Here is a 16,602-nt window from a genome sequence, read left to right on the forward strand (position 1 = left end):
CCGTATCAGCTACACATTATTAATCTGAATAATCTCCAATCATTTTGGTGACAGCGTATTAAAGTTAATATTTTAATTTTAGAAACTATTCTATTAAGATCAATATAAACAGTAGGTAATAGTTAAGCATTTCACTCAAATTGGCTACACCGTTTATAATTACGACTAATGATTATACCGATTTGTACTAATCATTCGAGAGACTACCTCTCTATGTCTATAATTGTTATGATTTTCAATGTTGGCCGTAAAATTCCAGACTAAAATATTTAATTATCATAACGATAAATAACATGAACGCAATAGATAATCTCAACAGTCTCTTACAACATTTTATTTTTAGAAAAATAATTCTAAACAACTATTCAGACAGAAAGAAATTACTGTATCGGCATTTAGATGATCACAAAAAAGATTACTCAACCAGTTGGTTTAGCGGTGAGGTTAATTTGGAGTTAAATCTGACTATAGCGAATGGCTTCACGTAAACGGTGCATCTAGCGGGAGTTTGAAGTAGTTTGAACTTTAAACGCGAACAGCCGGCACTAAACTAAACTTAGTTAATGGTTTAGCTTTCGTGGAAGATCAGTGTGGCCAAACTCATAGACGAGCGTATGTGTTAAAACACGCGGATGCAATATTTTTTTTTGGCATAAAATATCCAGAAGCACCATATTTTTCAAAAGCATAATTATCAATTTCTAATTAAAAAAAGTACATTGTAATTTAGATATGGAATTTCTAAAACTAATATCGTATGAATAAACATATGTATGTATGTTTTTATTATATTTCTAAAAAAAACGTTGTTAATTGTCTGTCACTTGCGTAAATGATGTCTAAGGCCTAAAGTTTTAAGCAAAAATATAAAAGTATACCGACTAATTCAGTACCCCCTGTAGGTGTGCTCTTGCGCAACTCGAGCAGGTTGATGCCACCGCGACCACCGAGACTGCAGCTGCACTTTTTAACCACTATTAACCTTTACTTTTATGGTAACTGCTTCCAAACTATCTTACAAAATCAAAGCTGGAAATTTATATTTTTATGTATGCAATTAAAGGCCTTGCTTATTTTACAAGCGCGCGTAAGACAAGATTTACTGTCTTACGCGCAGAATATCTGAAGTACCTATATTATTTAAATTTTTTGTACACCAATTAAAATGGACATGAGTGAGCAATTACATATTGGCAAACGGTCTGTGTTTATTTTATTTTAAGGGGTCACAATGTAATTAGTTAGTTCTAAATTTGACGCGTTTCAGCTACTACAAGTTATTTGTGTCTTACAGAACATGGCCTGTTTTTCACATTTATGATTTGGGATATAAATATGTATATGAAATTAGTTTATTTGTTATTATAAACCAAGAAAATTGCTTTAAAATCGTAATCATGTTAATAATTAGAAAAAATCTAGGCAACAAGAATAGCGTGTGTTCTCGCCGTGCTCTATTTGGTCAGTATCGCATTTATTTCTCAATACTGTTTGTTGGCTAAACACGACTTGCAAGTGAAACTTTAACCGAATCGGCATGCTGGAGGAGGGTAATGAATTTTTTAGCACGTTTTAACGAAATTTCACTGTTTTATACCTATGTAATACAGTTTATGTGGTAAATTTTGAATATTTCGATTTATATGCGATATCTTTTTAGACGTAACTAAAAAAAATTTTGCTTTAGAATATAGGCGTGGAGTAGATATCTGGACACTAACTAGGACTTTTCGTCGGGTAGTCACACAAATCTCTGTTTTGACATTTTGCTGGGACATTAGTTAGTCGCGACCACGACCAGTGAAACCTGTGTCGAAACGTCGTTAAATAAAGGTACTAACTAGGAACTTATATGTATATATTTAGTCAGATAAAGTAATCAGAAAGTCATGAGCAGAAAAATGACAATTTTCCTGCTTTTACCGGTTTGTTGGAATGAAGTTACACAACCAGCGGTGTCAGCATGGTTGCATTTTTATCACCTATCACTATGCCTGTCACTTTCGCACTTGTTAGAACGTGACAGGCATGGTTACAGGCGATAAAAATGCTACCGTGCTAAGCCCGCTGATCGTGTGCAGCAAAATAGTCATTTCCTAGTAATAATTTGGTCAATTTCTTTATTTCTTTGAATTTTCTTCCTGTCGACTTATAGTAAAATAGCTTCTGCCCGCGTCTTCGCCTGTGTAGATGATGATGATTGGTGAAAAGTATCCTATGTCCTTCGCCGGGCCTCAAACTATCTCCATTTCCATATTAAATGTCATCCAAATCAGTTCTGCGGCTTAAGCGTGAAGAGGTAACAGATAGACAGACAGAGTAATTTTTTGATATTAGTAGTATAAAATGAAAAGCAACTAGTTAACACAGTTTTTTTTATAAATAAATAAATATTATAGGACATTCTTACACAGATTGACTAAGTCTCACGGTAAGCCCAAGGAGGCTTATATAATAAATAAATACTTAAATACATAGGAAACTCCCACGACAAAGGAACAAATATCTGTGCTCATCACACGAATAAATGCCCTTACCGGGATTCGAACAAGTAAAAAAACCGTCGCATGTGCTTTTTGTAGAGATGTATACGTCCCATCTGTCCGTCCGATCTGTCTGGCAAACTCAATACGGCGATTTTAAATGTACCTTAATTTTTCCTGCGAAAAGTTAACGTAAAAGTGTACGAGGCTGCCCCCCTCTCCCCTACGCTATATCTAACGCTATTTTCTATCGAAGCTAAATAACAGAACCCGTTAGAAAAGTCATCAATGTCACACGGACATAACCATCCACACATGACGCCTTATAAGAATGCCATTGGAAAATACATTTTTATTGGAAATGGAACACTGTCCGTTTACTTGATTGTCGTAGTCGTGACATTGTGTTTACCTTACGTTATGACATATTAACCATTGTGACGTTGAAATAAGATTTAGTTTCTCTTGGCAGGTTTTTAACTGTACCTTTGATTATCACAACTTTCTCGTTTTGAGGCCGCTTGCGATAAGTTTACAATAAATGCAGCAAGCGGTAATGCGATCGTTAGATATAATACCTAAGTAAGTTATTGCATAAAGTAACTAGAACTGGTGAAGCGGTGCAATGGCCAGTTGGAGCCGGCCGTCGGCTAGTCCGGTCCTTTGCCTTTTAACGGATTTTTTTTTTTATGAAGGCACAGGCTGAGTCGTTTATACAGCCTTAACGTCTTTGGATAGTGCGAAATAAGAAAAAGTTGTTAAATATAATTTAAAATCGATGAATAAACGCCGTAATTGTAGTGATGGAATCTACTTAAAATTGTAATTTGAGTTCGAACTTCTTAAGAAACATGATATTCTTAAGGTAGATAATTTTCTTATGGACTATTTAAATCAGAAAAGTAATCGTGAAAATTTACAAATGTTAAACAAGTTTCAGTCAGGTTTCAGTGATGATGTTTATGAGATACCTATTATTTATTGTACCTGTAGTGTAGATGTTTGCTCTGAAAGTTTACACAACTGATCTTGGCATTCCTGGGCGATGATAATAGCACTGCACTGCACGTTGACGAGTATCAGCAATTTCTTTGTAGAAAACATAAACTAAGACATTTTATGTTGTATGAAACGACTAGGAATTCATGATAAGGAATCCTTATTAAGGATAGAGCATTCAAGAAAAAAGACCTTGTCAAACCTACTAGCCTCGAGGTTGTCCGTCGGCATTTTCACTTGCGTGTCTTGTCTATTTACTAATACTTATACCGAGTTCGCAACATATCAGATTGCTATCACAACCAGTGAAGCGTGAGTGTGACACGCCATTCCCATATCAATGGATATGCTCTCAGTTCGCTTTGCATGCAACCGTGTGCAATTAAATATTTCGAGATAGCTGGGCAGATAGCGTGAATGATTTTGTGTACGTAATTTCATAGGTGTAATATAAGATTAATAATATACGATGAACAAATTGTAGGCTGCCGAGACGTTATTTAGGTTTCGATATCTAAATACAAGTATGATATGAAAATGTTTGTTTAATCGTGAAATTCGTGAATTCAACCGGATATTAAAATTACCTAATATAGAGAAATCAGAGTTTACACTTTCATTTCATAATAAGTACTAGTTAAAGATTATACGAGAAATAAGTCTCACTGCACAGCAGGTGTCTGTTAAAATTATTGATTTTAAACGCGATCGCTGAGTGCTTTAAAGGCTATTAATTTTTAATAAGAGATCTTAAGTCAATTTAATAAAAACCTTGCTATGTCGTTATTAGAAAAATCCATCGAAATTAGTATCTTTATATGAGCCAATATTAAAGGACGAGAGATTATTGACCTGATGGATTTGACCTTTAATTAGCTACTCGTATGTCAATTATTTGCAAGATATATGAGAGTTAGAAGCAGTTCATATTATATTGAGCAACGGTACACGTGTACCGCTAGAACTATTAACATGTTTCTTATCACATTTGCATAAACGGGAAACAAATAACAATGATCAATGTATTTAATGTGCCAGATTACACCCACATCAGTGGAAATTATTTAAAAATTCGCATTCGCATTTCAAAGTATATATGTTTATAGTTATAATACCCGCATCTACTTGAATTGTGAAGTGAAATTTATATGAAACAGTTTTTGTGTACATATATGCAAAATAACTACAACTGAAATTGAATATTTTTAGTACAAATTACCATTTTTTATTATAACGTAAATAAATAAACATAGATAAACGTCGATCATGAAATTTATGAACTATTAATTTTCATAACAAATGCCACATTCAAAGGCACGTACTGCTTAAATAAAAGAAAGAAGGATATACATATAGAATGATTGGCAAATAGACCTGTCAGCCATTGTGAGTGTACCTGCTGATGCTACAAATTCAATGAGATGATCAGCAGTCTGGTGCTCTGCCTATAAGTAGATGAATTCGTTGAAGTTCAATTTGTGCGAGAAGAGAGTAAACAAGAAAAGCAGTTTTTAACCAATCTTTCAAAAGAAGCTACAGGTGGCTGATATTCAGAAGTTAAGAATATCAGTATTTCTGGTGTTATAAAACCATGCAAAGAAAATTCCAAAGTTAAAGTGCTTATCAATATTTTGAACGAAGCTATAAATTAATTACTTAGAAATTGATATAGTATGAATAAATATTCAGAGCTTAAGAGAATTTGTGGCTCCAATTCTCTAGATTACCTAATTACAAGTTCACTCTGCGGGGAACTAGAAATTTCAAATGAAGTTCTAAAATACCAATATTTGACTGCAATAATTTAGATTGATGCAAAAAATGCCAGATATCCAGAAGCTAAGATTAAGTGGCTTTTTTGTTGTCGAATACCTTCTGTAAATTTACTCTGCGGAGCAATTAAACTACAAAAACCAAAATTTGACGTATATTATTAAGATATTGGCGCAACAAATGCCAGATATCCAAAAGCAAAGATTATCAGTGGCTCTAGTGCTTCGGGGAGATGTGTTGGAGGCCCTCAGGCTGCTGGAGGTCTGGTGGCAAGGAGTCCTGGTCTTCGTGAGGCTGTTGATGTTCTACTGTCGGCTACTGCAGTTTACTTTATATGGTAGGCTTTGTTCTGTATAGTTATTAAAATATTTATTTAATCATTGAAATATCAAAAATACTCCAATAAGTTCAAACTATGATTGGCGGCGTTACCATAGTGCTTGGAATAATTTCTTAGTCGTGAATTTATAACAGATTTCATTGTTAGAAATTCCTATCAAAATTATGACAGTGTTATAAGTAAAAATATTAATACCTAACATTATACTGTCAGTTTCATAATTTCACGGAAATTGTATCATAACTATTATGACTATACAATAATATTTATTATATTTTCTAATTACAAAATTTTAAGCTAAGAATGACGTATTTTAATTTTAATACCTTCCGTATTTTTATTAGTTTGTAATAACTATTGTTGACTTATCTAGACTTTGATAGGTAGGTAAAGGTAAGTTATAGGCACATAAATAATGTATTATAAACAGGTTAAAGTATATAGTTGCATGATTTCTTCTCGTCTGACAGCAGCAGTATCTGAAATCGCGCTCTTAACCAACGGCGCACCGTACAAACTATACGTAACTATAACATCTAGAAATATCTTAGCCGATACCCGGCATATTGAATCAGGTTGCTGGTGTAACATTACAAGCTGTAACTCACCAATTGTCTATGGATTCCAATACCCGAGCTTTTCATGTCAGATAATCAACATACCAGGTAATGGTAACGCAGCTGAACTGGAGTGGACCATAAGTCATTCCAATAAGGTTTAGAAATAGTCAGTGAAAAGTTTCTACGATGATACTCCCGCTAAAGCTTCTTCCAATATAACTTGACCTCCAAGATTGATAGCAAGTATACGTTATCGGAAATCAAACTTGTACTGGTGATTGTCTCAGTTAAAGAATCTGTAACCGTTATGAATGGCACACCAGTAACAACCTCTGGCGAATTGTGCAGTCACGATGTCCGGTCACGATACAAGCTGTACTGGAATTCAAGCTTACAGACTAACTATCAACGACATATAATATCTAACTGGCCATAAGTAAACCTTACTCCAACGAGAAAAAATGTTAGCCATTGTACAGTGACACCTGGATTGCATCAGCAGATTTTTTTAATATTTGAAAAAATCTATAAAATCTTATCCTATAAAATAAAAATAAAACATTGTATTTCAAAGCAAAATCCATCTCAATATACTTAATTCTTAGGTCCTATCCTATGCTAACCACAGTTTAAATACTTTAAATATTCGCCCGTAGCCCGTATTCGTCAAAAGTCCTTCTTTAGCAAATAATTATTAGAACCTGACAGTAGGTTATACTGATAATCTTATCAGACACCTATTTGATTGTTAAAGTAACATATCACTATTATCACTGGCTGGTCTCCGTCATTCTAATAATACCTAGGCTGACTCATGAAGTACATGACTGTTAATGGCTTAATCGCCCATTTCACGACCTTGTCTCATAGTTACAATAAGATGACAAATCGGTAAAAATAGCTAAGTATTTACTTTCACAGCAAAATTTAATAATAAATAGGAGATATGAACGAAAGTTCATGAATGTCAGGTTGCATATTAGTTTTCCACCCATTATATTGTTTGGTAGGTACCTACTTAGCGGCCTCTGGCACGATACCGCATGTTTCCACCCTTGGATGTGTAAGAAAGTACAGAGATATTAGTCAGACCAGCCAAACCTTTACCCTACCAGGAAAATGCCCTAGACATCAGCCAATTACTCTGATAAAAAATCACATGTTGGCGCTTAGTTGAAAAGGCACTGACAATCGTTAGATGATATAATGTGACGCTAGTTAGAAGCCCTATAGGGGATTGAGAGGCGTGGCAGTAGGTTATTAACCGGTGGTCCTAGAAAGCACCTGAAATGACCGGTCCGCGAGTTTGTAAGATAATAAAAATTTAGTCGTCTTTCTTCGACATCTTTGAAGGTCCCTTGCAAAAAATAAATTTTGTCAAGAATGATCACTGAATGGAGAATGGCTGCAGTGCTAGGGTAAAATAGGAAAACAAAAAAATACGCTATAACTGGACTTACTTTTGATTCCAGAACTGAAGGTGCCGACGGCCATGATGGCGCCAAGCGTGACGCAGCGCACCAAGTCGCCACGCTCGCCCGGAAACCTGCCCAGGAAACTACAGGTCAGTATCTAAATGCGTTTTTAATTTTTACTGTTAGTTGCTAAAAAGTAACCTATTTCACTCTCATGTAGGAGGGTCATTTTTACTACGACCAAAGGCGCGTTCCACCATAGACCATAGTAGATATGGCTTAAGGTAGGTACAAGTTGGACGCGATACTACTGGTTTCTAATTCTATGTATTTCTATGAAATAACATTCTTAGTTAGTGACACGAAATTGCTACTTACAGAAATAGAACCCAGTAATATTGCAGCGGCATTTCGTCTGCTACTGCTGTCCGCGGTGGGGTTCCAACCTTTACGAAATCAGTTTTTTGGAATTTCCAAAAATCCCAAACCGAGTTTTAGTTTCATAGTTGAACTTTCAAGTCCATCGTTACATCAAAAATAAAGAATATTGAAAGAGTAAAGTTCGTAAATGACACTGATCTGATGAAATAATTCTCTGGCCGTAAATACCCGGTTACGTTAGAAAACGGCGTATATACCTACAACATCGTAAATCGTTTCGGATTAGAGTCAAACCGAAATAGGTACTATCTTGACTGAATAGTTTGTTGCAAAACATATGTGACTTGACAATGGTACGATGGTTAAGTACTCATTTACTTGAAATTTTATGACGAAAACGCCCATCACCCACGAATAATATAACAATCATCGTTTTTAGCGACAATAAAAACAAGCCGTTTAATTCTGCTGCGGACTTGTTGATATAAAAATAATGTTTAATTAAATCATCATTCGTTGTAATTCTAGAATTCTCGATTATAAAAATGCATAACTAAAAATGAACCGATGGTTCTAACTAGCACAGGGCCTTAGTAGTAGGGGATATGGATGGCTATAGACCGGTATCAATCATCCCGGCGATAGCTAAAATATTCGAGCATGGCCTAAGTTTCCGTCTCTCTCAGTTCCTAAAAGAGACTAATAGTCTATCTGAGAGACAGTATGCGTCCCGTGAGGGCCGATCCACTACATCTCTGTCCTGTGAACTAGTACGGCGCATAGTAGCTGCCAGAGAGAGTCAGCAGCAAGTCGCCGTCTTGTGCTGCGACCTCTCGAAGGCATTCGATGTGGCCGACCATGCAGTGCTTACAGGCAAGCTGCGCCACTACGGCATTCACGACAAATCGTTGTCCTTGTTCACGAGCCTACTCCAGAATAGGACACAAGTTGTGGTAAGTGATGGTGGGAAAGTGAGGTCGGATCCATTGGGCGCACAGATTGACAGACGCGGGGTTGCGCAAGGATCGTCAGTTTCAAATTTGCTTTTTTCGCTGCTCTTAAACGACCTGCCAGACGCTATAAAAGCCGGCGAGGTATTAATGTATGCTGACGACGTTGCTGCAATTGTTGCTGCAATGTCGATGGCGTCGAGAAGGCGTTGAACGAAGCAGCGGCGCAGCTTGCCCATTGGTTTAGAACCAATGGCTTGGCTCTTAACCTACGGAAGACGCATTTCATGCAATTTGATTTATCAGGTCGTCAGGCAGCGCCGCTGGCAATAAGAATCGAAGAAAAGCTACTCGATCAAACTACTAGCACAGCTTTCCTGGGCTTTGAAATAGACTCGGGCTTGAAGTGGGATCGTCATGTTGACAAACTGTGCGGCAAAGTAGGCAGCGCGTGTTTCGCCCTAAGTCAAGTCGTCAAGTCTGTGACTCCGGAGGTAGCCCGTACATGCTATTTTGCTACAGTCCACTCTCTAATACAGTACGGGGCGGAGCTCTGGGGGCGCTGCGCTGAGTAGGAGAGAGTTTTTCGCCTCCAGAAACGTGCCATACGCATCATCTCACGAGAGCCGCTAGATGCTCCGGCGAAGCTACTGTTCAAAAAACTAGGCATTCTCACATTACCCGCAGTAGTAATTATGCAAGAGGCTGTGTACGCGCGTGAACACCTTACGTCCTATAAAACGAACGCAATGGTACACGAGTACAATACGCGAAACGCACACAAGCTCGTGGGTATTAGCCGCAAACTGGCGAAGTCGTCCAAGCTAACTCACGTGATGGGCCCAACGGTCTACAACAAGTTGCCAAGCATTGTCACTGAGGCTACAAGTCTGCATAGCTTTAAACGCCGTCTAAAACACTGGCTTATTGAGCGCTCGTTCTATAATTACAATGAATTTTTAATGTATAAGGGCAGCTAAATGCTGAATTTTATTATTTTTATATTGCTATTATGGATGTTATAATAATTTCAATGAATTTATGACTTTACTATTTATATACTTAATGAATTATTGTAATTTTTAATGTAAGTTATTTTACTGTTATTTTAATATGATGTAACTTAATCGATGAACTTTACTGTATAGTAATTTGATGTTATTTAGCAACTGACTTGTAAATTTGCTTTATAAAATAAATGACTATGACTATGACTAGTTCTTGAAATACTAAGGCCCACTTGCACAATTTTACTAACCCGGGTTAACCGGTTAAACCATTACCATGGTTACCATTACAATTTGACACTGTGCAAGTGGGGAAATGATAAAGTCTTTCCGACGACTTATCTCTAGTGCAATTGCTGTTTCTGTGGATTGACGTGCATTATCTATTGGCTGTCGAGGTCACCTCAAAAAACTTGGCATTCAGTTAAACTGATAACAGCTCTCTATGAGGTAAACGAGCAGACGAATCGCCTGATGGTAAGCCATGATCGTTGCCCATGGACACCTGCATCACCAGAGGGGTTGTGCCGGCAAAAGGTAACTAACATCTTACATTCGCTCCAACAGTCATTGTGCTTAGCTGAGTTTCTTGCTGGAAGCTTCCGAGATAGGCAGGATAAACTAGGTTTAGCGAAGTAGCAATAAAACCTTACTACTTTAATTTCCACTCTCTCACCCTACACCAGCTGATAACTCAAGGTCAATAGGAGTATTGCAGTGTAGTAAATCAAGTCTGGTAGTAGAAGGATACTGAAACATCTTCAGGCAACCTTCCCACCACCCAGCCTGATAGTCCTTAAGCAGCCTTTCCACTGAGGCAGAGACGAGCGGAGATGTGTTGGAATTTGGAATCAACTAATAGCATCAAATGTAATCCACATCTCTTCTCCGCTTCGCTGGATTACAACCAATGTTATTGGCTGATTCCTCTCATCTCCACTCGTCTCCGCAACAGCAGCCTTATGCTATTAGATCAAGAGCCCAAGTCAGGATAAAAAAACCCGTACCAAGATCCTCCCTTGAATAATAATCGATAACTAATCATTTTATTTGTCGTTTTCCAGAACGGGTCGGAAGCAGGCCAGTCGGAGCCAACGGCGGACTCCAGCCCCGGCAATTCCATCTCTGATGTGGAAAACTTCGAGTGCTACGGCGAGGCCGACGCCGATGTATCTTCCAACGCGTTAGTATCGTGGTATATTATGATAATTTCTAAACCTGGCAGGGGACAGAACTCGACGCAATGCGGGATGAGCTAAAGGGCATAATTTACAATTATGTCGGACATTCACTACTAAAATTGGCTATGTCAGTTACCTGAGAGCGCTAGAACGCAGTCCCTGTAGCCGAAAACGGCTAAGAAGAGATGATATTGTAGTTTTGGCCAGGCCAGTTTTAGCCAACGACGTCGGAAAAGTTTACGCTTTTCAAAATACTTACTCCAGGCGAATGAATCGTTAGAAATTAATTATAATGGGAAATTGGCGAAATTGCCAGTCAGTGGAATATCTTATATTAGACATCATAAATGTACTGCTTTACCGCAATTTAATAAGTAGATTTCAAAGAATTCGATTGAACGCGGGGTCGGGTACTAAAGTTAAAGTTACACACATATTTCTGCTACTAAATGTACCTACCTATAATATTTTTTCCGTTCCCCTAGGTACCATCAGCCGTAAAAGTGCATGGCGAATTTATTGATGAAATCATTAATAATTTCTCCATGCAATTTCGCAGCTCACTGTACACTATGCCCTAGAAAGTCACAAGTCATACGTAACCTGAAAAGTAAATTGTAAAGTCCATTAGAACGTGAACAAACCTTGTACAGTAACCTGCAATAGTATGTTTCACAACGAAGGCCGCAAAAATATCTGACACGATCTTATTTGTAGTCATAAGATCGTGTCATATATTATTGCGACCTTCGAAGAGTAACATATTATTGGAGCCTTCGGAGTAATATATTATTGCAGGTGCGTGTACTTATGTCAAGTACCAGTTTGTTGTGTAACTTACGTCCCCAAAGACTAGGACATGCATTTCATGTCTGTCCTAACACTCCTAACAATTCTTAGCCCTTGTTGCTTTGACATAAGGACTGTAGATAGTCAACTATGTATAAACGTTACTGTTAGTTACTTCACTTACTTGTATTTACGAGCAGAACAACATTTACAACATCACGAATTGGTGTCACGTTTTTGTGTTTACGCCATGTTGCCCAAAACAAAGTGTCGTGACCACTCGTAGTTAGCTTTAGCGTTTACCTTAGACTTGAATATCAAGGATTCATAGGATTGCTAGACATCGAGTTTAAGAATCTCAGGCTATACAATCGAAGTTTCGCTCTCGTTATAAAACGAAGTTCTAAAATGACATGAAACTTGGCACGGACATTCAACTAATATATATCTATGTGTGGTCATTATTCTGTGGTCTGGTATTCGTTTTCATTGCTAGAAATTGTAATAATACAAATGAAATAGGGCGAGTAAACGTTGTATAATTTTTTTTGTCAACAAAAACTGATCTAGATAGATATTTAGATATAATGTTACTTACTTAAATTCGTGCCAAGTTTCATGTTGAGTTGTCGTCACAATTGAATGAGAGCGTAACGTCAATTGTATGGGAAAGGCTTTTTGGCGGCATACACCTGAAGTACCCTATGAAACTAGAAGGAATGTATATTTTTAAATGAGCATAAGACCGCGCATATAGTGTTTCAGTGAGATAGTATTTATATGTATTTTTAACCATTTTGTTGTTGTTTTTCTTACATGAACATAAATTACAACATAAACATTAGTAAACAACGACATACACGTCATCATATAAATATCAATAATGATGGTATTGATGATGCGGACCTTAGATGACAGCTTTGCATGTACGTAACGTATCATACGTACTTGCGCTTATTAAAAACAAAAGACTCTGTCTGTCTGTCACCAGAATGTATCTCATGAACCGTTATAGTTAGACAATTGAAATTTTCACCAATGATGTATTTCTGTTGCCGCTATAAGAACAAATACTAAAAAGTACGGAACCCTCAGTGGGCGAGTCCGACTCCCACTTGTCCGGTTTTTATGATATAGGAGGTAAACGAGCACACGAATCGCCTGCGTGCGATTACCGTCGCCCATGGACACCTGCAACACCACGAAGTCCACTAACACAACACCAGAGTGACTGCAAGTGCATTGCCGGCCTTTAAGATGGGAATACGCTCTTTTCTATAGTGTCTTAAGTCATATCGGTCCAGAAATACCGCGGGTGACAATTCAATTCATATCGTTCACACTGTTAATGAAAATTTTAAACCTTGTAGCTAAGACGTAAGGTCTCCATTGGTCAGCTAACAGTGTTAGCAGCAAAACGACATAGCTATTATCGGATACATTTGATAGATGTCCACCGCGACTTATTTTTAGCGGCGGTCGATACCAAGTATACCAACTATGTACAATAAAATTGTCTCATCTAATATGTATCAAAGGTCAAGCTTATATATATTAGCCATAATATAATAAGGTAGGTGTGTCAATCGATTGAAGTTTGACTTGTTATCTCTTTCAACAATTTGTTTACTTAGTGTTCTTCAATAACCTTAATTAGTAAGTCACCTAAAGATACTTAGTGGCGTGTTAATCCACATTAGCTTTAGACATGACTATTTCGCAAATACGGCTAAATGGATTTTTATGAAATTAAGTTTTTAACCTGGATAAAACAGCAGGAAAAAAATACGGAACCCTTAAAAAATTGTAGGCTTTTCATTTTAGACAAATATATGTGATTAGTCAGTTACAAATGAATTTTAATTTTTTACTTTTTTATAAAAAGTACGCGTGCATGTACATTTTATGTACTATGTACATTAAAATTAATTTACCTTTATGAAATAATAAAAAGGTAGTTTTACAGTTAAGTCAAATAATCTATTTCTACATCAAAGCACTACACGTCTAAACACTCGTCTAATGCGATTTAGCTAAAAATACATTTGCCTGATTTATTTACACATCAAAAGCTGTTTAGATAATCCACATTTCCTGATCATAAAACTAGCTTATAAACATACCTTTATGGATGATGGTTATGAATGTTTCCATGCATATTGCTAGGTCCGACTGCAACTTGTATGTACTTGTGTTGTGTGTGTTGCGTTGTGTTGTATGTTGTGTTTGTGTTGTGTGTACTTGTAACTTGTACGTCTACGTTGCAGTTGGCATGCCGTCGTCGTGCAGTTCCCATACAAATTGCAGACGGGTTGCAGTCCGTCTGTATCGGCCCTAAATCAGATTTAATGTCTTATCAAAGTTGCAATCGACCACGGAACTTTACCGGTTAATTTCAAGTACCTATTGAGTAAGATTAGCTATAAATAAATGTTAATTATAACTCTTTCAGTGGCTGCTTATAAATAGAAGAGGCTCCTCTTGTAAGAGGTAGAAAGAAAATAAAAGCCAATGGTTTACTATTTTCTTTAACGGAAGTACCTGTACAAAGAGTTGATATGTAGTAGAAGAGACGTGAAGTGAAGTGTATTCGTAATTCCGAACCAGCCTTTAAGAAAAGAGCGTACACCGATCTTAAATTCCGGCAACGTACTTGCAACCTCTCTGGTGTTGCAGGTGTTCATAATAGGCGGCGAAATAAATGAGATACTACTGAAGGATGCATGTTCTTATGCCAACCCGTAGTCTTGGTATTACTTACTGATGTTACTGTACCTCTAAAGTTTCCAAGATTGCGAAATTTCTACAAGGGAAAATTTCGGGAACATCTAATATTTATTTGTGTATGAAGATCTTTCGATTTCCAAAAATTTAAATGTCCATGATACATGATAATTTTGACCCTATTCTTAGGATTGACAGAGTTAATCCTATGCTACGAGTAGCGCCGCACCATCTGTAATATACTTTGACCGGTCAACTCCATTCTGGACGTAGTTATCTATTATGTGCTTAAACTGAGAAAAACCTTCATTCTCATTATTTTTTATTTTCCACAGACTAGAAAACGGCAACCGCAGCCCTGGCAACCTGAACCGGCACTCGTGGACGCGGACGAGTCTCCGACGGACGCAGCCGAGGTCAGTTCACTATCATCTTCAAAACTGACCAATCGTAGACCTCAATCTAACGATATAAGGTCTATTATGGAGCTAATGAAGTGAAGGTTTAGTTGTAGGCCTAACACAAGAGCGGCGCAACAGTATCTCGCCTGCGAGATAGACGTTCCGTCTTTTTCTCAGTGTATTAATAAGACAGGGACGGGTAGTCTATCTCGCGGGCGAGATACTGTCGCGCCAACCTTGCTAGGTCTACGGATACTACGAGTAGCTCTACTATACTATAGTTAAGTATCCGCAAGCCAAACTGAGGATCACTATCTCTCTCGCTCTACCTATGACCAAGCAAGTGTGAATGAGAAGTTCTACGACCCCAGTCGTCAGTTTGGTTTGCGGGTAGTATACCTAACCCTTCAAGTGACGGTCAACCCCTGAATGGTCGGATCGAAAAGCAGTAAACTGGCGGCCCACCACTCACGGGTCGATGCGAAAACCAGTAAACTGTCGGCCACCAGTGAGTGGCTAATGAGGTGTTGCCGTAAAGGTGAAATTGAACTCATTTAAGTATACCTATATACTCTTCTAGCGCCCAAAATCAGGTAGCGAGTTAGATAAGGATAACATATCGTAAGAAACTCAAAAACACTTATACAATTTGTACATAGGTGAGTACAATTCGGGAGCGACCGTCTAGGTCTACTCAGAGTTCAGTCTTAATTTTTAAGAGGTTGTTTTGTAAAATAAATTGAATGGTGACTTTTAACGATTTAATCTTTAAAATAAAAGTCTTACTTTGATTAAAAATAAATTTCGTCCGAATTATGAAAAGGGAAGAAACGGTAAGAATTCATTTTGTCCAAAATATGTTTTATTGCAATTATTTGACTTTTTCACGGCTACCATTGGCATTTGACTGCGTGAACTCGATCGCATTCCCTGTCTATCGCGCCAATGTATCAGTGAGAGCGAGATGGACTGCGATCGACTTTACGCAGTCGCTAACGTAAACGTCAAGTGTCAACTCATGGTACGGCTACTTCAATATAAATAGACCTTCTTCTATCATTAGCTTAAAAAGATCGCTTAAATTAGATACTGCTAAAACATGCTAGTGGTTTACGACTAAGTATATAATTTGCTTGTTTTTATTTGTTGTGTTTTTTATGTTGCTGTTTTGTTTTATTCCATTTGATATCGCTGGAGTTCACGAAAACTGCCATGAGTATGTTTTCTGGGTGTGTATTTCATAAGTTATTTTATATAAACTATGGGACACATATTAGGTATTACTACTCGATGGGTAGGGTGACAGGAATCATCTTACGTCAACTTTGTTCTTCAAAATTCAGTATCAGCGACATCTATAGTTATTCTAGTTCGTCTGTCGAACTGGGGCACGATTTTTTCTTAGACCTTAAATAACTGTTTGCCGAAAATGGATTTTCCCACTAATATCGCAACTTAAACTTACCTAAAAATTGGCGTGTTTTCGTGTGATTCCTTTTGGTGCACCGCTTGATCGCTTACACTGTGTTTTGTCCGTAGCCACCAGGAGAACTTGCCGCATCGGCGATGGGGCTCCATGAGACAGTAAGCTTTTTTTTT

The 16,602-nt window shown here is 37.4% G+C and overlaps 1 protein-coding gene across 3 annotated transcripts in view; it reads left to right on the forward strand.

The window, feature by feature from the left end:
• Positions 1–16,602, forward strand: part of LOC134745140 (rab11 family-interacting protein 4) — a 112,950-nt gene that overhangs the window by 33,253 nt on the left and 63,095 nt on the right. For 2 of the 3 annotated variants that reach the window (XM_063679112.1, XM_063679110.1), the window contains exons 3-6: positions 7,628–7,719; positions 10,973–11,091; positions 14,938–15,018; positions 16,543–16,587. In XM_063679112.1, the coding sequence (XP_063535182.1) occupies positions 7,648–7,719; positions 10,973–11,091; positions 14,938–15,018; positions 16,543–16,587 (317 nt within the window). In that variant the 5' untranslated portion in view covers positions 7,628–7,647. The remainder of the gene's footprint in view (positions 1–7,627; positions 7,720–10,972; positions 11,092–14,937; positions 15,019–16,542; positions 16,588–16,602) is intronic. The other variant, XM_063679111.1, reaches the window with a different exon arrangement.

Source organism: Cydia strobilella, chromosome 11 (assembly GCF_947568885.1).
Source record: "Cydia strobilella chromosome 11, ilCydStro3.1, whole genome shotgun sequence".
In the NCBI taxonomy this organism is placed as follows: Eukaryota; Metazoa; Arthropoda; class Insecta; order Lepidoptera; family Tortricidae; genus Cydia; species Cydia strobilella.